Below are 21,184 nucleotides of genomic sequence, written 5' to 3' on the forward strand. Positions count from 1 at the left end.
GTTTACCCCCGCACTGTTTACGGACGTTTCCACACACATGCTGCTTGAAAGTTGAGCACACCTGAAGTTTACATCCACATTTCTTCACCAAAGTTGTTTAAAACAGCTTACCGCCTAATTGCCGACGTCCTTAGCACGCCCTCTGTGAAGCCTAACGTGCAAACAGTAGTGTTGTTAAAAACTCATTTTCGGTTTGATGTCGTCTCGTTCAATGTTGTTTGGTCATGAGCAACTTCGCGACTGTTTACCACAGATGTGAAAACAGCAAAATACGGACCGTGGATATGAACAACGTGGATTGTTTACAAATACAACACTGAGCTCGCCGCGTGCTACAGGTACTTCCGCTTTCTCAGCGAATTTACCGGTATTTTGATACTGATGTGTGAATGATGTCTTACTGGTAAAATAACAGAACGCCACTGCGTGTGTGAACAGCACATTTTTGTATTTACTGGTAAATTCATTCTGTTAAATTCATGGTAATTTACGAGAATTACTGTGTGAAAGAGGTTATTATCCCACCCCTTCTCCCCTGTGATTGGTCAGCTGAGTGAAAAGTAACATTTACGAGCTAGGTTTTACCCAAAGTTGAAAAATTTTCAATTCTGGGCGCGGATAAAACGGCGAGCATCGGCGCTCAGCATGGACAAAACCTGCCAGTTGTTGGTGTTTTTAAAAAAGCGCGGCTTCCATTGGAAAATAATTAAAAACGTACTCCGCTCGCAGGCGTAAATGCCTTGGTGTACACGCCAGTGGCAAGGCCAGACATTTTAAACTAAGTGGACCTCGGTGAAATAGGGTGGACCTCAGTGCATACTCTCAATTTACATAATTTTACTAGTGGTGAAATGGATTACATTACGTTTTTTGAGTCATGGATCGAATAATTTTTGGATCAGAAAAATAAGGAAAATAAAATAATAACAAATCAAGAAATTGTAAGCAAATAAAAATGAAAAGTACAAAGTTACAAATTAATTATAACAATAGTATGAATAATAACACTGTCTTCTTCATTTTATAAATTAAATATAATTAATATTTTTAAAGCTACAGGAGTGATTTACCTTTTGTCTTCTGTTATTTGATTTACATAAGCAAATTTCTTGAGGGTTAGACCAAATAAGCACTGATCCATATGGTGGCACACAAATCTGATTTCTTTCTGAACTGTTTGTGTAAGACATAATTGACTGTTTATATGAGAATACTTGCCAAGATACTTGGTATTTCAAGATAATTTTGCGTTTATGTGTCCTGTCAAGTGCAGAAAGATGCTGCATCACTTGCTGCTGGCCTGGAATGTATGATACAACCTTTTAGCCGTTTTGCAGATCCAAGTTTATATTGACACTGTGACGTGAACACAAAATTTGTCAAAAACGCAAAGTAAAAAATTTCTGTTTTGCTTTACAATCGTTGTTGTGTAAACGTATCCTAAAATCCGATGGATGAAATAATCTGCAGTGCCATTTTGTGCATCTGTCTCGTTACTAATTCTCTACCAATCTCTCTCTCTCTTTCTTTCTCTCTCTCTTTCTCTATCTCTGGCTCATAAAGCAATGTTTACTTAGAACCTCCTCTCTAATTGAATGGGTCTTTTGTCTAAATACGGACTCGTTGAGATGAATCATTTAAAAGGATTGATTAAGTCGAAGCCGGACAGAGGCTAAATTAGCTCTCTTTGCATTTGGGAGATAATGTCATTGATCACGCTCCTCTTTATTGCTGTGTCACTTGGCTGTGGATCAATGAGAGGGTTGAGAGCGGTGCCGTGTGCATTCTGGGTAATCGCTCACCCTTTGGTGCTTACCCACTCAAAGACGCAGCTCTGAAGATGAGCTTTTAATTAGCCTGCGGCCCGCAATTTCACGCTGACCTGAATCTGTTCTGAGTGGGTACTTCACAACTCCTTTTATTGCAGTAACGACGTGTATGTATATGTGCTGTCACGAGTGTGTTGCTCTGTAACTAAACACAGTCTGCTTTTTCTGTGTCTCTCTGTTGTTTTAATTACAGAGACTTATGCCCCTACAAACGTGCCCATTGAGAAGACAGACCAACGAGAGGACAAGCCAAGACATCAACCGGCCTGGCCCACTCACAGCGAAAATGATATCATGCCACAGTTCAGAGGTATAAATTTAAGAGCTGAACGCAAATGCTTGTTGCTACACAAGCTCTGAATCAGACATTACATTTTTCCCTAGATGTGAGACTGGGTTTGGTGAAAAAATAATAAATAAAGGCAATAATAATAAATAGGAAATGCATCTTTTGTGTTGTTTTCATCACCACACAAAACCAACATTCAATGCGACCAGTGTAGTGAGTTTAACAAATGAATTTCTATTAAATGAATAGGTCAGTAAATGTACCGATGCAATTGTTGGAAAAGGTTACATCAAAATTCTGTTCTGCATCTTTTAAAGACCTTTTGAAAAATTGATATCATGCTTCATAATCATCAGCGTTATTCAGAATACCATTTTTTATTTATTTTCTGTATTGCAATCATTTATTTTGATCCCTAGTTTACTTATGGATGATATGAGCAGGTGTGTCTTACAAGGATCTGTGACTTTACCTGCTTTTACCATCAAGTCATACATTTGTTGTACAGTAGATGGGTACTAAATATGACTAATGCGTTCAGACCAGCCGCGGTAGAGGGCGCAATTGCGAGTGATTTCAATGTTAAGTTAATGTAAAGACGCGTTGATGCGCGTCTGGAGGTCTCGTGGGGCGAATGAGGCGTTAAGCGTGGCTCAGTAGACGAGATTTCGCCTCATCCGTGCGTCTAGTTCGCGCGAATGGCGCAAATTGAGCATTGCCACGGCAAACGCACAAGTTGAAAAATTGGAACTTTGGCGCTTACACCAACCGCGTTTGAGGCGTCAAAATCGCGTATACTGCGTCTAGTTTGCCACTTGAACCGTTTAAATGCATTTGCCTCTCACGCGAGTCAAATGCTTGCTTTTTCCGCGCGTCTACTTCGCTCTAGAAGTTCGGCGCGTATAGAGCAAAGTAGACGCGCGGAAAAAGCAAGCATTTGACGCACGTCAGAGGCGAAATCCGCTTCTTGTTGAATGAGTGACTCCGGGCGGGGCTGCCGCCACAGCAGCAAACAGGCTCCTGATTGGTTAACGCAGCGCGAAAATCCGCCAAAGTTCACATTTTTCAACTTGGGCATCAGCCGCAAATTCGCATCAAATGCAAAATGCACAAAAAGCAGCATTCGTGCGTACCGCGCCAGACGCTCAATTTGCGCCATTCGCGCAAACTAGAAGCAGGAATAAGGCGGAATCGCGTTTACCGCGCTGCGCTGAGCGCCTCATTCGCACCGCGAGACCACCAGATGCGCGTCAACGCGTCTTCACATTGACTTAACATTGAAATCACTCATGCTTGACCTCTACCGACGCTTGACGCAAATTTAACGCCTCAAACGTGGCTGATGTGAACCCACGGTAAAAAGACAGATTTTTACTGTATTGAATCAGCAGTTGGAGCATATGAAGAGTTTGGTTCCAAAACGCGATAAATGCCCTTTTTATAGTTACCACCAAAATTAGTATTGTATCTGGTCAGTATTAAAAAGTAAATTCTTAATTTTACGCAAAAAAAATCTGATAACCGCCAGGTTATTGTGTCATCTTTTCTCCGCGATAAACGCCACTCCTTCTCTCCAGAATGCAAAAAATCCGCTTTTTTGTTGCATTTTGATGGGAAAAAAATCTGTTTTTATAATAAATCTTTGAAAATCAAATTATAGATTTGAAATTTTATGTTATTATAACCTAAAGATGCTATGTATAAGTTTGTAACAAAAAATAGTGGTTTTCATCTTGTCACTTTTTTGATATAGAAAACACGTTTTTACCAAAATTAGTCAAAATGGATTTATTGCGTTTTGGAACCAAACTCTTCATATGCTAACATGTCTGTTGTGGGTTCTTCCAGGTGATTTCGGGAGCCTGCAGATGCCATATCTAGATGGCAGGAGGCCATTGCCAAGTGAGGATGCTGGTCTGCACTGGGCCTGGGTGGCACTACCTATACTAATGATGATGCTCACTATCGCCGCCCTGCTGTTGGTTAACCAGCGAAAGCAGTGGATCCCAGTGCCTTGCTACCGCACACCTACAAAGGTACATATAAACATAGAGAATGCTATTCCTAAGCTAATAAAAAGCATGGGTGTAGCACTTATCATATCGATCCTGTCCTTTATAGCCCACGTGTCTCAATAACCAGTTGGAGTACGTGGACTGCCAGAAAAGGCCGAAGGTCCAGGTGGACAGCCCTCAGCGCATGCTCCGCATCGCGGATCCTGACTCAAGATACAGCGGCTACTACAGCATGCAGAAACCCAACAACCTGCAGGCTGACAACTTCTACCAGACCGCGTGAGAAATGGGAGAGCGAGAGAGAGTGAATGATCGAGAAAGAGAGAGACTGAGCACGTGTTCAGCTGCTTAAACCTTTGCGGCGCTAATAAAAACTATATAAAAGCCGTCAATTCAAGCGGACAGAGAAGATATCCTGGTAAAGAATAACAATTATAATATTCACTTAAATCACTCCAAGCAAAAAATACAGTATATATTACACGTCAACACCGACAACTTTCACCAGGAGCAACAAGCTGCAACTATGTAACCGAACCAAACATTAACCGCGTGTTATTGTTCAATTGGAAAAGACTCTTCCAGAGTATTTTTGTGAATCGGAGATATGATAGGTTGAGCATCTTTTTTGTGTGTGAGTGTAAGATTATGTGGATGTCCAGGCACAAGTTGAAGGTAGTTGTGAAGTCACATGCGTGTCGTTGAGATTAGGACGACCTTTTATTTTTTATTTTATTCGTAAACAATATTTTTCCTGCATTCCTACTTTTTTGTTGGATAAAAGAGAAAGAGAGAAACATTTTGTGTGTTAACACAATGCTGAACCAAAGCTTCTCTGTCTGAAGTACCTGATCAGCCCAGAGAGGGCGCTGTGGGACGCTTACTTCCCTGTGACAGAGGGAATGCTGGACTGTGGTTAAAAAAAAGAAAAGATAAGAGGGAAAATAGCATGCAAGAAAGTCTGTTTACGCAGACACATTTTTGTAGGAGATGCTACTGTAAGATTTTTATTTCCCCAGTGCTGTGGTCGAGTTTGGCCGAGCCTTTTTTGCTCTTATAAGACGAATGGAAGAAAATGGAGTAAGCTGTTATACTCCGTGGACATAAGATCTTCCTGGTAGATGGAGGTGTGGGGTCTCTGTATTGTATTTTCGCTTACATGTATGAGCGTTTTCTCATTTAACCGTACAAACACCATTTGTTCTTTCTCCCACAACTAAGGGCAAATTGACTTACACTTCTACCAATATATATTTTACTGAAACGAATCGGAGGTTGTGAACGTGAGTAAACGTGAGAAAACATAGAGATAGTGGTTTGGATTTGAGGTTATGCTTTAGAAGTGCTGCTTTTTGCTTTGATTCATTAAACCTCATTTTGTAGGGATGAAAACCAGTAGTAAGGAATGTGTGTGACCTTAAAGAAAAATGTACAACGACAAAATCAAAGGGGCTCGTTCGTGAAACATGAGCAGAAGAAATTTTTGTCTAAATTGTAAATGTTATAAATTGTCGACAATCTATGCAAGAATGTTTTTACCGATGATATCTGCAGCAAACAATACACACAAAAATACTAAATCATTGACAATATGAACAATTACTACATAATAGTAGTTCCTTGAACAATTTACAAAATTTCCGACAATTGAAAAATGTTTTTTTAAACTATTTATACAAAAACTGGTTCTGCCCATGTTTTAATGAATGAGGCCCAAAAATCCAATGATCCAATGATTTTTGGTAGGGGGTTGCAACACACGTATTCTGCTTTTAAATATGTATTTTTATTTCTTTTATTTGTACTTTTCACCAGACTGCCTCCTTTCATGGAAGCTTCAAAATGTTACTGAGGCACCTTGTGTTCTGGTTTTCTGAAACCAATTTGGCTTAAAAATCCAAAACTATTATAGCGATGTACATAAAAAGACATGAAATATTATGTGAGTGTATATGTACATGTGTATGTATATGTGTTGGCATGTGCGCACACACAAACGCACATGTACGCACACGTGACTTCTCTTCATCTGTAAAGTTCTTAGTTAAAATTCCTAATGAATGTATTTATGATCGAGAAAATGATAAGATTTATATAACGGCAAGCGGAGGATGACAGGCAGTCCGTTGCCTTTTTGTTTGACGTTAAATCAAAGCACAGCTGATGATGATGATGATGATACAGAAAGAAAGACAAACATCTCATTCTTTGTATGTATTTTTTCCCCTTTTGTTTGCCCAGATCTCAAAGCTTTGCTCAGTTGAACTATCACTCAAATACATTTTTGAATTTCAAAATTCGCTCCGAAAAGATTGGAGTAAAAAAATCACATTGCCACATTGGACGATAAAGTTCTCATTTCGTTTTCCCTGTCGTGAGTCCATGCAGGTATCAGAACTACTGGAATGTTGATGGACATAAGCTATTGAAGTGAGGGCAGGGTAGTGGGCGGGCCGAGGGGGTGGGGCTGTAGCTATGTGATAGTTTGTCTTGGTTGTATCTTTATCTGTATGTGTTATTGTTTGTAATACAACTTGGCACTTTTTATATATAGAGAGAGAGAGTAAGAAAAGTAACCTATGTGTTTCTTTTGTTTTGTTGTTTTGTTTTTTGAACAAACCTGTTTAAAAGATAATGTTGCCCTTGTTTTTTATTTTTTTCCTAAAACCTTGTGGGACCCTGTGCAGCAGTAATTGGGTGAATCTCACGAAATTTGTCGACCCCTAAATGAACAAATAAGATGCACACGCACGCACACAATCATTAAGATTTTTTTTTATTGTGAGATCATTTAATGACACTTAAGCAACCCCCCCCCCCCCCAGTGTAAGTTTCCATTCTTTCTATTATACATTGTAATACAGTAGTTTTTGTGCAGTATTACAGTAAAATACATACAATAATACAATGATTTACAAGCATAAAGTAGAAAAAACGTACTGAAACTACTATGGTATATACATATTTTATACTTTAAAGGTGCAGTGTGTAAATTTAAGCGGCAACCAACGGCTCAGTCCACTGCTCACCCCTACTTTTAAAATGCATAGAGAAGCTATGGTACACACCACTGGAAAAATATGTAATTGACGGAGACAACTTAGTAAAAAACTTTGTCCATTAAGGGCTTCTGTAGAAACATGGCGGCACAAAATGGCGACTTCCACATAAGGGGATCCTCTGTGTATGTAGATAAAAACGTCTCATTCTAAGGTAATAAAAACATAACAGTTTATTATAAAAAGGTCTTTATACACCCCTGATAATATAGTTTTGTATATTATTAAAAGATCCTTCTAAAAATTACACACTGCACCTTTAAATAATGTTTTATTTTGCGATACAGTACTAAGAATGAAAAGTTTTTGCATTATTTAAAAAGAAACGCTGTAAAATAGTAAGTTACCTGGTTGGCTTAAAAGTTTGAGTTAATTCAACGTATAGTTTAAATATTAGTTTACACAACATTTTTGAGGTAATATTTTTAAGTTGAATTAACTTAAAATGTTAAGGCAACAATGTAACTTACTTATTTAAGTTGAACCAACAAATCTTTTTTTACAGTCGTGACAGTTTTCATAAGATTCACCCGATAATGCAAAGGTTTCAGAAATCGAATCTATAACTGCAACATATTCATAATCCTGTAATAAATCTGTCACCATATGTTCACAGTATCATTTACTGTATTATCACAACAGTCCCAAAAAGTCTTGGCTTTATTTCAAACACATACATGCAGATACAATTGAAATAGCACAAAAAAGCACTTGCTTTTGAAACCGTAGACTGAATACACAGATCTGGAAATTTCACTTCCGTTTATTCTTTAACACACATTTCTGCTTTGTGGAAATGAAAAGTATCAGTCCTGTCTTTCAGTCACGACCAATCAAAAAGCATCAGAAAACAGCAAACAATAATTATTATTATTATTAAAGCATTGGATAGTATTGCTTTGGAGGATTCAATTACACATCATCCCCCACGAAAATAAGCAAAAAAAAAAATAAACAGCATTTCAACAAGATGTCATCAATATTTAATGAGCAATGTGAGATCTGTGCATAGCCCACTTTCAAGTACAAATGCAATTTCTCCACACAAAACAATATTTCCACCTTATTGCCTCGTGTTTGGGGTTATGGAGGAAAGTACAACACCGTTTGGATTTGGTTCAGACAGACCTGCACATTTTTGGGGGTTCTACTGGGTGGACTCTTTAATTTTTTTTTTTTTAGTGCATTCTCCAAGTATTGTTGTAAATACTTGAGTGTCACTCGCCAAAACAACTTTAAAAAGGTAAAAATAAAAAATGAGGTTTGGATAAAGGTAAAAATTTGAGATGTAATATATTGTCTATGACCTTAATAATTTATTGATGAACAAAAAACTGATCGTAACGAAAGACGCAGTTTCTGTTGTGTCTGCCTCTCAAAGAGCATTTCAGAGTTTAAGACTTCAGAGAGAGTCAGTTTGTTCTTTACTTTTTGGCTCTAGAAAGAGCAGAGAAATGTCCATTTTCCACAAGATGGTAAGCAAGTGTATAAAAATTTGTCCCCTCTCCACCCTCTCGTTTATTCTTTCCAAATGAAATATCAGCCCTTCTGGAGTTTGTATACTACTGGTGTTTAATGTTCATGTAAAAATAATAATGTCAACATGGGTCATGAAATCGCAGATTTATAAAATGGGTAGATGATATGTTGACTCCTGTAGCACAGCAGATTTTGTTTCCAGTTTCTTGTATTATTTTGTTTGTTTCTTTGCAGCACAATAAATACTTTTTAAACAATTAAGAGTCTTGTCCTGTTTATTTCCTTATTTTTGAGAGTGCGAAGAGTCCTTATTTTACTGCATTAACTATAAATAAAATTACTTTCAGACACAGATAAAATATTTTAATAAAAATAACTATTATTTCATCTAATATTGAATTGTGCAAAATTAAATTAGGATTGTGTAAAAAATGAAGTGTGTATTAAATTAATTGATTTTTCTTTTTACTCCAAAAGATTGTTAAACAGTTTGAATATCACCAAATCGCCCATATACTGTACAGTACAGGGCAGCATAGCCTACACAACACAACTGAATAAAAAAAATGTGTATCATATCTGTGATTTGTCATTTAATTTCTAGATTTACATTTAACTCAGCATAGCCCAACGAAAGAAAAATAAAGACAACCCTAATATTTTTAGACTAAACTACTCAAAAGTTATAACGTATTATTAATTTCTCAGGACCAGCAGATGGTGCTGTGCGAACTTTCGCATGTGCTCCTTAGATGAAGCACTAATCTTCACACACAGATTATGAAAAATACATAGAAAATGTGTCCGGGATTTGTCTGGGGATCATTTGATTTGGGTTCATTCATTCACACTGTCAGTGATTTTCTGAAATCGGTGCAAGCGTTTACACACATCCCATGAAAATCCCATAAAGAAACATATGATGTAACATGATGTGTAGCCTATTGTGTTTTTCATCGTGCACTTGTTAAATATTGTCCATTGAATATTTAAGATTGCTTAATATTTAAATTTAGTTCAATTTATATTGCTCTTTGCACAATTGTTCATTGTTTCAAACCAGATTTAAATTAAATAGGAACAAAGAAAAGCACAGAACAACAAAAGCATGGCAGTTTTTAAATATAGTTTACACAAAAAAAGGCTTGTTGGTTTAACGTAATAAAAATTATGACACCTATTTCCACACAAGTGAATTGATTTATCTGAAATCCGGGGGAATTACAAGCAGTGGTGGCCGGTGACTTATGTCAAAATCTGTTCAGTGCGTCATTTGAACCTATATGTGCATTATGTGTCATGTCAAAATTCGCGTCAAAAGGGTTTATGATGAAAGGGGCGCTCACGTTCACAAGACACTAATTTAAAGCAACACTGTCGTTTTTTTACCTTTAAATAATGTCTCTAAAATTATTTCAGTGTTAGAACAACTTTTAACTGGACAAATTGTACTGTTGCTGCAACCTCCTAGCTGCTACAAGCACACTCTGAAAGTGGTGGTGGAGGGTAGAGCACATAGCCCCGCCCCTCCCCCTGCCTGCAGAAGAGTGTCTGATACCAGGCACTGTTGCGCTTTTCAACCACATGGGGGAGCTGTAAGTCATTTTTACATGGAAACTACATAGTGTTGCTTTAACACTAAACTCTGAGATTACTGTAGGTGAGTATCTGGCAAACGTAAACTTATTTTTTATTATAAACCCCTTCGAAGCGTCTGCAGCAGGCACATATTTTGACATGACGTCTTATGCATATAGGTTCACATGACGCGCAGAACACATATTTTGACATGATGAGCCACACATATGATGCTTAATACGTTTTGCCGAGCTTCCCTGCGTGCACCCTCGAAAAAGAAGTCACCGGCAGCCACTGCTTATACTGTTTTGTTGGGCAAATTTTTAAAAAATATTTTTTTTTCTGTGTAATGAATGGTACTGCCTTCATTTGTAATGAGAGCAAAGCATGCTGGGAACTCAATCCTCTTTTATAGTTAGTCAATGAAAATGATTGTTGTTGTCTCAACACAAATGGATTAAGTAAACTTCCAACTTATCATAATTAAGTAAACTGAGCAAGCAGTTAAAGGCGGGGTGCATGATTTCTAAAAAACACTTTGGAAAAGGGAGTCGGGCTGAGTACGTCGGGCTGAGTACCAAAACACACGTGTAGCTAATCAGCAAAAAGGGGCGTGTCTACTAACCGACATCATTTCCTGGGTTCCGTATGTGTGGGTGGGTCTATCAAAAGAAGGTCCAGATTCTATTGGCTTTCAGAGATCATGCACCCCGCCTTTAAGCTTATTATTGTAACTTTGTATTTTCAAAAAGGAAAAGATTGGTATGTCAATGAGTTACCTATTTATGTCAGTATTATGCATTGCAATAAAAAAAAAACTTGTTACTAATGTGTAGCATTAAACTATACTGCTTAAGCAAAACAAACAACCTTTAAAAAAATGTAAACCTTTTTTTTGTGTAGAGTGGTTTACATGGAGTTACATGGAGTTATTCAAATTGATTTCCTTTTTTGAATAATGTAGTAAGTAAAATAAATTAAGAATTATAAGCACATAAGGGCATTTTCACACCATGATACATATAACTGCATGCAGAGCTTTTTATAAACAGAAGTAAAAATGGAAGAGAGATATTTTTCATTAAAGCATAATAATTCACCGGTCGTATGTGTTTTATAACAGTGGCTGTTTTTCATATGTCAGTGGTGTGCTGGGAGGTTATTGCGGTCGTTTATCTATTGAACAATGTTTGACAGCAATAATAAATCAGACCATACCTACAACACGCAGTTAATATATTATCAGTGCAGTAGCGCAACAAGACCACAAAGAGGCGGCAAAGAGCTGCAAAATTATTTTAAACTTTATTACATTATTTAGCAGCACAGTGCTGTAAACTGAAAATTTGTTTGCCATGCAAAAGTAACAAAACATTACAATCTCTTACTTTTTACTTGTTGCAAATTAACCTTCGTAGTTTGGCTTTCAATTTGTTCAATGTTCAATTATAAAGCACATAATTAATACAACAGAAGCTGACCAAAGTGCTGTACGTAAAAGAATAATAATAATAAAACAAACATTGCTACACAATAAAATCTTAAAATAAAAAATACAATAAAATACCCAACTGCTACCCTCATGGTCTATGCTAAAATGCGTCAAACCAAACATCATAATACATCAGAAACAAACAAAGGCTTTCTGCACAATTATGTTAATATAGTTTCATATAGACCTATAATATACCTCAAGTACCAATAACATTACTTAGTCAGTATACTGTATATATACTGTACAGTAAGTTTAATGTAATTAGTAAAGTGGTGGCAACAGTATCAGTATTGCTGTAAAAAAACGTCAACAATCAATATGACTGAGACACACTGACTATTACACATGACTTAAATTATTTATGCACGGATGACATTGAGTCCCAAGGACATCAGTTGACTACATTTAAACAAAAGTTTTATATTTTGTTTTACTTTACTAATCTTTTTTGTTTAAATTTAGCTTAAATGGATGGATTGCGGCCACTTACCTTAAAAAATTTGATTAAATTCAATGAATCATTTTTTTTCAGTGTGTAAACAGTGAGCAATATTTTTACAGTATTTATTAATGTTCTTTATAGTTCATCTTTAAAGTGAATAAAATGATAATTAAAGGGATAGTTCACCAAAAAATAAAAATTATGTCATCATTTACTCACCCTCATGTTGTTACAAACTTGTATACATTTATTTGTTCTGATGAACACAAAGTAAGATATTTTGAGAAGTATTTGTGGACCCCATTCATTTCCATAGTATTCTTTATTCGTATACCTATAAGTTAATGGGGTCCACGAACGGTTTGGTTACAAACATTTCTCAAAATATCTTCCTTTGTGTTCATCAGAACAAAGAAATTTATGCAGGTTTATAACAACCTGAGAGTGAGTAAAATAATTTTTGGGTGAACTATCCCTTTAACAATAGTTAACAACACAGATTAATAGTTTAACAACCTAAATGTGGAAATGCAGTAAAATCTAGTTTGCTGATAGTTCATGATAGCTTATGCATTAAGAAATGTTAACAAATGGAACCTAATTAAAGTGTTCCGAAATAGAGAGAGAAAGAAGCCAAGTCCTCTTTGATTACACACAGTCCTCCAAAAGTGCATCTGCTGTTTAGCGTGTAATGCCCATTCATTTTTTTCACCATGTGGTGAAATACGATTACACTCTTTGAATGCATTCATGTGTATATGTGCATTTGCGTAGCAGGGTAAAGGTCTGTTTGTCTGTTTGTCTCTCTGACCTTTTGTCCATTTTCATTTTCATAATTGTCCAGGCATGGCAGAAATGTCCATCAGCTAATCCTCTTACAGTGACTCTAATGCCGCCTCTGTCAGAGCAGCACCATGTTAATGGAACAAGCTGCTCAGAACCAGCAAGGTGGAGAACGGCCAAATCTTCACTGGCAAAGATTGTGCATCTAAATGGTAAAGAGCCACTAGCATCCCTTTAGTAGGTTTCCCAAACAAGTACCTCAGTCGCAACATGCCAGCTCGAACACAAACTCTCACATTACAAGCCCGACTCTCTAACCACTGACCCGGTAGAAGTGAAGTACACTTTACACTTCACCATTAAATGACGTTACCTAAGACCAGAGGTGATTCTAGAGTCTGTTGGGGCCCTAAGCAAAAATTCCTAGGGGACCCTTCTGACCAGTGTTCTGAACTCGAGCTATAGCTGCTATTCAATTCGGTCTCCCGTTAGTTAGAATAAAGGAAAGTACTGTTCAAAAGTTTAGGGACACTTGACTAAAATGTTAACTATGAATCAACTTATAGATCAAGAACAAATCAAGAACAAAAAAGAACAAAGTTGCACATTAAGTAAAGTGTAAAACTAGTCTTTGATTTATAAAACCATGTATACGCTATTTTTGGCTTTTGTGAGTACGTAGACTTTTAGTAAGGATCCTACCCACAGTTTTATAAATGAGGCCCCTGATCATTAAAGGGCATATAGGGATGATTCGGGTGTGCCTCATAAGCCTTGAAAAGTGAATCCTCTCGCTCTTTGATCTCCCCCTGGTGGCTGGCTGCAGTACAAGTCATAAACCCCACCCTCTCCATTCAAACGAATGGGACTCTGCTCTAAATAAAAAAAATATTTACACTTCCAATAAAAGTTTCCAAAAGATGCTTTTGATCCTTTCATTTATCTGTTATCACACATATATATGTTCAAGTGTTCATTATTTTGGTAAGTTTCATTTTAGCTTGTAATTTGATGCTATAGAAACGGGTCGTGTCGTTATGATTGATGTGGTTGAATTGGTCAGACGCAAGCGTTTTGGCGGAAGTTTGATACCGAGGCTCCGCCTCTGGCTCCACGAACGATTCCTTCTGCGCATACCTTGGCTCCAAACTGACGCTTTTACGTAACATGGCGACGACCGTGGTCAGACATTTTTGGCTTCAATTCATTACAATGGTGGGAGGCGACTTCGCGTCGTCCATCTTTTTTTACAGTCTATGGGATGATTGATCAAGCCTGACTGGAGCTGAACCGGACACATTAAACCACATGTGCGTACAGAAAGCTGCTTACTTTAGCGCCTTTTTGCGGTTAAATTGTTTTAAATCACTCGAGTGTTTACATTTGCAAGCCTTTGAAACACGTGCACATGATAAACTTTTCCTATTTAGATTTGCGTATTAATCTGGGAATCACATGCGAGTTGAGCCGTGGGTCGTGATCCGTGCGGATCAACTGCGACACTAGCACTACTGAATACAACGTCACCCATTCGCTACATTCATTTTTGAAACTGTCAAGTAATCCACCTGGTTTGGATTTTGACTGGGCTAAGCCAATGTCAATCAAGGTTCTATCAAGGCTGGCCATCCGAGAAACAAATTTGGGGGCCCCCTAGCGGCTCGGGGCTCCAAGCAGTTGCCTGCCTTGCCTGTTGACAAGGTGCGCCTCTGCCTAAGACCTAAACAATATACAGCATAACATACCATCAATTCTCATATATCACAGTAGTAATATAAAGAGTATACTGTATGTGTGTTCCTGTAGCTCATTTGGTAGAGAAGTGCATTAGTAGCACAAAAGGTCAAGTGTTTGTGCCACAGGGGACACAACTATTGATAAAATGTACACCTTGTAATGCACTGTAAGTTGCTTGGACAAAAGCCTCTGGCAAATCTGTAAATGTAAACAATAGAGATGTGTACTAAAGTAGTGATATGTATTACAGTTATAAATATGTATATACATATATGTGTGTGTGTGTGCTGCGGCTATTGTTTTTTTTTTTATTGATAACATACACCTTTTCATTTGCCCAAAATGTTTCATCCCTCAGCTGACTGTCCTTCCTGGTGCCTTACATCCCAAATTCTCATCAGCTGACCCAGTGCTTGAAGAAATTGCTCAACAAACACACACACACACACACACACACAGTCACACACTGCTGGAGAATTCAGACCATTCACATGACTGCTGAGCTGCTGTTTCTAAGCACGCCATTACACAACAGACCAGAAGTTCCTCACTGTTCAGTAATAGGATTAACTTTAAAGTCAACATAAAATACAGTCAAAATATTTAGGTAAAAGGGTCAGCTTTAAAACAACCTTTCATCTTGGCTGTGTTGATCATAAATGTAAACATTAGATACAGTACATGAACAGCAGAATATTTCTGATAGTAAAACTGTTAATATTATAAAAGACATTCAATATACTGTAACAAGACGGAGCACTCTTATTACTACCAGCTGTGTCCCAATTCGAAGGCTGGATCGTTGAATGGTCGCGTCCTTTAAAGAGACACTCCACTTTTTTTGAAAATAGGCTCATTTTCCAGCTCCCATAGAGTTAAACATTTGATTCTTTCCTTTTTGGAATCCATTCAGCTGGTCTCCGGGTTTGGCGCTACGACTTTTTATTTTTCATTTTTATGTAAACCTCGTGCATGCAAAAGACTGCTGGAAAACAGACCAATTTTAAAGTAAAACACCATCGTTTGTCAATATTTTACTATGTTTTTACCTCAACTTAGACTAATTAATACATACCTATCTTTTTTCACCGTGTGCACTTTTAATCTTTGTACAGCGCCTTATGAATGTGTTAGCATTTAGCCTAGCCCCATTCAAGGCTCCAAACAGGGATGAATTTAGAAGCCACCAAACACTTCCATGTAGGGTGGCCATTCGTGCCAGTTCCGCCGGACACGTCCCGAACATGTTTTCGGGTTCGTTCTCCGGAAGTCGCGTTGCTCGACCGCATACGTCATCGGGGTTCTCACATTTCAGTTAAAATACATTAGAAAATCAAGATTTATTTCTTTTAAGACATAGAATCATTGTAGTTTCATTCTTACCTCGAAATGTAACGGTTGCTTTTCTAAAATTAAACCCGAAATATTAAACCTTGATGACGTATGCGGTCGACCAACGCGACTTCCGGAGAACGAACCCGAAAACATACGGGACGTGTCCGGCGGAACTGGCACGAATGGCCACCCTACTTCCATGTTTTCCCTATTTAAAGACTGTTACATCAGTAGTTACACAAGTAAGTATGGTAGCACAAAAAAAAATTTGGAGCCATGGTAATGGGTCTCCAACCTTTTTATAAGCAAGGGCTACCACAATGTATAAAACAATCTGGAGGGCTACTTTTTGATATAGTCTACTTAAAACTTTTTTGTTTTACTTGTTTATTTTATTTTATTTGACTGGTTTATATGTTTTAGTATTGTTTATTTTAACATACGTAAACCAAGCCAGGCTAATATAAAAAATATGTAATGAATAAATATTACAGTTGAGACTTTTTATAGAATGTGCTTTGGCGGGCACCTCACAGACTCTGTGCGGGCTACCACGTTGGTGACCCCTGGGCTAGGCTAATGCTAACATATTCACAAAGCACTGTACAAAGATAAAATTTGTTAAAAAGCTAAAAACAAAGTTGTGACTCCTGAGCTAGCGCTACATGCTAATTAATGCTATATGCTAACGTTTAGGGTGAAGTTCTGTTATTGACTTTACAGTTACGTTTTGCAGGTCCATACTAAAAAAACACAAACTCACCACTCAAAAACGTCCATTAACAATCTCCAAACAATTAGTTGTTCCTCAAAATCTGTATTTTCGTCTGATACAGGCTCAAACATATACAGTCTGTTTACTTATGTGAGCTACTAGCATGAGCCTCAGAGTAGAGCAGAGCTCAACATTATTATTTATGACCCTTCCAAATAGGGCAATAATAGACCAATTAATTCAAATGAAAAATCCTAGGGTTGTAAATGGGCATAAAATAACGTTTTTGGATAGTTTTTGCACTTAATAAAGTTACACAACTTCTATGTAAATATCAAAAAAACTATTTAACATATTATTTTAATGCATTCTTTGGCATCTTTTAAGGTGCAGTGTGTGTGAAAATTTTAGGAGGATCTCATGACAGAAATGCAATATAATATAGATATACTGTACGTTGTCTTAGACGATAACATGTTTGTCCTGTGGTGGCTACGGTAGCTTCTCTATGTGCTTCGAAAGGGAGGGGTGCAATTCACAACCTCACCACTAGATGCCGCTAAAATACACACTGCACACTGCACATTTAAGGCTTAATATAATTTAAAATATACAATTGTGAAATTGATTAACATCTTGCGGTCATTCTAGTGTGAACGCAGCAGCTTGTAAATATAGTTTGATGTGTAACACAGGCTACTATAGAGGGTTACCTAAGGTGGCTGGAGTTCTCTATTAAGCATGTGAGGAATAACACACATCCCAGAGGCCATTTAGCGCTTTCCTTTATTACCTGCCCATGAGCCCTTTAAAAATGACTCTCTGGATGATCAAGTTCAAATAAAAAAATTCAATTGACAGCCCGAGAGAAAACGCTAGGTTTCTCGTGGGGATTATGAGAGACCTAATGTGGAAACTTAATGAAAAAGCTAATGAGCAGTGGTGAATCGAGTGAACATGGTTCCCAGAAGCAACACAGACATGATACAGTAGGTGACTTGTCACATGTCATTAGGTTAAAGTCTCTCATTTCACTTTTAAAGAAGTCTTCATTATGGATGTTGAGTTCGGCAATAGTCCAGTTTATTTAAATCTAAAGTGGGATCCCATTACAGCTGACATAAATGTTGTTTGAGTGACAGCAATAAATCTAGCTTGTTCATCCCTGGCTAATCACTTTGACAACTTAGCCAGCAGAATGGTTAGCAAAAGCATAAAGTAGGCTAGTCAGAATTATTGACGCTCTATGAGCAAAGAAGGATGTGGAAATAAATCTGCATTGTGATCTTTCATTAAAAAAATTCACAAGAAGTCTAACATTTCATTAAAATTTGACAATTGAAAATGGTGGGGAATGTCATTATGAAATAAATAACCTTCAATACACGTTGGTCACAATTAATTGCACTCTTTAATTTCGTATTTTTTATTTCTTAACTCCATTTTGCCGATGTAATAGCTCTGCATTTTTTCCTATGTCTGATGAGGTTGGAGAATACATGGCATGTGTTCAGGGACCATATTAAGTTTTGGAGTCAGGTTTGGATTTTTATCTGTGGGTATGTTTTTGTTTATATGATGTTTGTTTTTGGATGAGAACAGGGGCCTTATTTATAAAATGTTGTGTAGAAAATGTCGTAAAATTGAAATTACGATCATCTCTCAAAATTGTGTACGTGTGATTCATAAAATGAACATGTGCACAAAAAACGTGCATATGTAAAATTTATTAAAAATTATCTTGAAATTGTGCACAGCTACATAGTTTAAAATCTCTGCATTTAAACGATGCCTAATTAATGTCATTGACATATAAAAAGCACCTGTCAATGTTTACACCCTTTTCGAGCAGCAAGAATAGCTTATATTTCCAAAAACCTGCAGCAATCGGACAAGCAAAAGTACGTTCATCTGCTCAGACCCTGACGTGGCGCTAAGCACATTTCCACGTAAAAGACCGTTTTTATAAATATGGACTTTGGCGTGGAATTTTTGCGTACACACACTTTACGATCAAATCTGTGCATTTGACCACTTTAACTGTGTTCTTGCTGTGCATTAAAGGTAGAGTGGGTAATTTTGAAAAAAATGCTAACTTTAGCCCATTAGCACTGAAATCATAATCCCACCTTCCATTCAAATTGCCATTCAAAGCTACGCCTCCTCCAAAACACATGAACATACACAGACCAAAAGCCCACATCTCATGTCTTATTAATTCACTGGTGACAAAATTTGCAGTACAAAGTGAATAACATTACCAAATGACGAAAACACAAAACAAATCTGAATCAGAATTAGATACAGCAAGTTTTCGGTTGTATAGATGTAGTATTTCGTACACAAACTAGCAACACAATGTTCCATCAAAACAGAATATCTGAATCCATCTAAATAGAATGATACCATGTACCTACCTTTCCGAAAGAAACACTGCAACCAATTTGACCCTTTAGACCCTTTGCTTCCCACAGCTGTTTCCATCTTGTGGAAAAGCAATAACGTTACCGATGCTAATTCGGGTTTTGGCTGATCCAGACAGTTTTTGTTGTTGTTGTTTTAGAAAAATTTCTTTCGTTTTGTGGCTTCTGTGCAGGTGCCATTTGTCAGTTCACGGGAAAGTTTGTTTGCCTCCCATTCTCCCTCTGTTTACAGAGCGGACGTAAACGCGCTAATGACGTATGATGTCTGCGTGAACAGAGTGCACAGTGGCATGCAAAAGAACTTTACAGAGAATCAAAAATTGCGTTTGTCCTATTATTTTATTCAGTCCGAGAGCAACCCAGACAGCAGATGACCAGATCCAAAACCAAGGTGTGGTGCTGTTGGACATAAATGTGTGTTGGCAGTGTGTGAACATTGTTAATGTGACAAAAACATAGCCCCACTCATGGCCACTGATTGACTGGATACTTTTACCTAAAAGCTTTTCTAAATATGTTTGTTAGCACATTGTAGCACTAATGCAGCTAAAGATACTATTGTCTTAAACTGTATTTACAGTAATCTGATTTATTTTTAGCTGAAAGCGCTCACTCTCTGTTTTTAAGGAAGTGAGGTGCAGTAGCTAATTTGCATTTAAAGGTACACACACATGAAAAAACATGTTTTTTTTAAAAGGATAATTCCAGTATTTAACACTTTGAGTCTCATGTCTGGTTTGTTTTGGATGAGCTGCAGGGATGGACACGGAGGTTTTGACAATGGGTCGTGTCTTGACTTTTTGACTCGTTTGGAGGCGTCTCTTGACTGCTTCAGAATGGAAGTCAAGGGCCATGCACAAACATGTCATTAAAACAACACTTAACATTCATTTTCAAAACTGTGCTACTCACCGAGTGGTTCGTGGTGTTTGTTAATGATTAAAAACAAATATATCAGCGCGACGTATGATTTCAATCCATGTTATTTGCTATAGTTGAACTATTTTTTCAGATACCTCACCACCGCACATATACTTCCGCTCTATATTTGAGTCTGAAGCGTTAGCACCCTCCCGACCACTTGATGGCGACAACCACTTTGCCGTACAAGGACACTGAACGGAACTCTGTGTCTAGCACAATCACAATCGAGCTCAACTTCAAACCTAAGGCTGGTCACTGAGCTATCAAATATGGGAAAATTTTATTCTGAGAGAAACCGAGCAAAAAAAGTACAACCACATGTAAACAGACCCATTTTTCGTTTCCGGCGGCAAAGTGATATATCAGCGAGCAATAATGAGTCTTCCATGAGAAGTCAATGGAATTTTACAAAATGCCAAATAAAACACGACAGAAACTGTATTTCGCTACACAACTTGTTTTTAATCATCAAAAAAACACCACGAACCACTCGGTGAGTAGCACAGTTTTGAAAATGAACGTTAAGTGTTGTTTTAATGACATGTTTGTGCATGGCCCTTGACTTTCATTCTGAAGCAGTCAAGAGACGCTTCTAAATGAGTCAAAAAGTCAAGACACGACCCATTGTCAAAATTTCAATGTCCATAATGTAGTTCATCCAAAACAAACCAGTAATGAGACTCAAAGTGTTAAATACCGGAATTATCCTTAAAGATTATTTATACTCCTCAATTGAAAAACATTACAAGCTCCTTGTTTTCAGAGATGGTTAAATGAGATGCTTTATATTATCCAAACGGAACAGCTACCTTTTGGTGAGCTTTGTGCACAAAAAAGATTCGAAGCCACATGGGGACCTCTCTTGAGACTTTTGGAAGTTTAAAAATAGTATACTCTTGTCAGAATGTAAAAGATGTTCCTTCACACTCCCATAGGTTAACCTATAGAATAATATAATCATCTCCTTCTATTTATTTATTTTAAATTTATTATAAATTGTACCAGTTTTATTTACTTATCCAATGGTGATATAACTGATTTACAAAACAACTGTGAATATTGTTAGTTATGCTTATTCTCA

At 37.3% G+C, this 21,184-nt stretch overlaps 1 protein-coding gene across 1 annotated transcript in view; it reads left to right on the forward strand.

Annotated features, from left to right (window-relative positions):
* The window catches only part of LOC129417003 (cysteine-rich motor neuron 1 protein), a 134,342-nt gene extending 125,414 nt beyond the window's left edge, over nucleotides 1-8,928 (forward strand). The window contains 3 exon segments of the mRNA XM_073869573.1: nucleotides 2,023-2,139; nucleotides 3,967-4,154; nucleotides 4,240-8,928. Coding sequence (XP_073725674.1) covers nucleotides 2,023-2,139; nucleotides 3,967-4,154; nucleotides 4,240-4,416 — 482 coding nt within the window. The 3' untranslated portion in view covers nucleotides 4,417-8,928.
* The last annotated feature ends 12,256 nt before the right edge of the window (nucleotides 8,929-21,184 follow it).

Source organism: Misgurnus anguillicaudatus, chromosome 7 (genome assembly GCF_027580225.2).
Source record: "Misgurnus anguillicaudatus chromosome 7, ASM2758022v2, whole genome shotgun sequence".
NCBI lineage: Eukaryota > Metazoa > Chordata > Actinopteri > Cypriniformes > Cobitidae > Misgurnus > Misgurnus anguillicaudatus.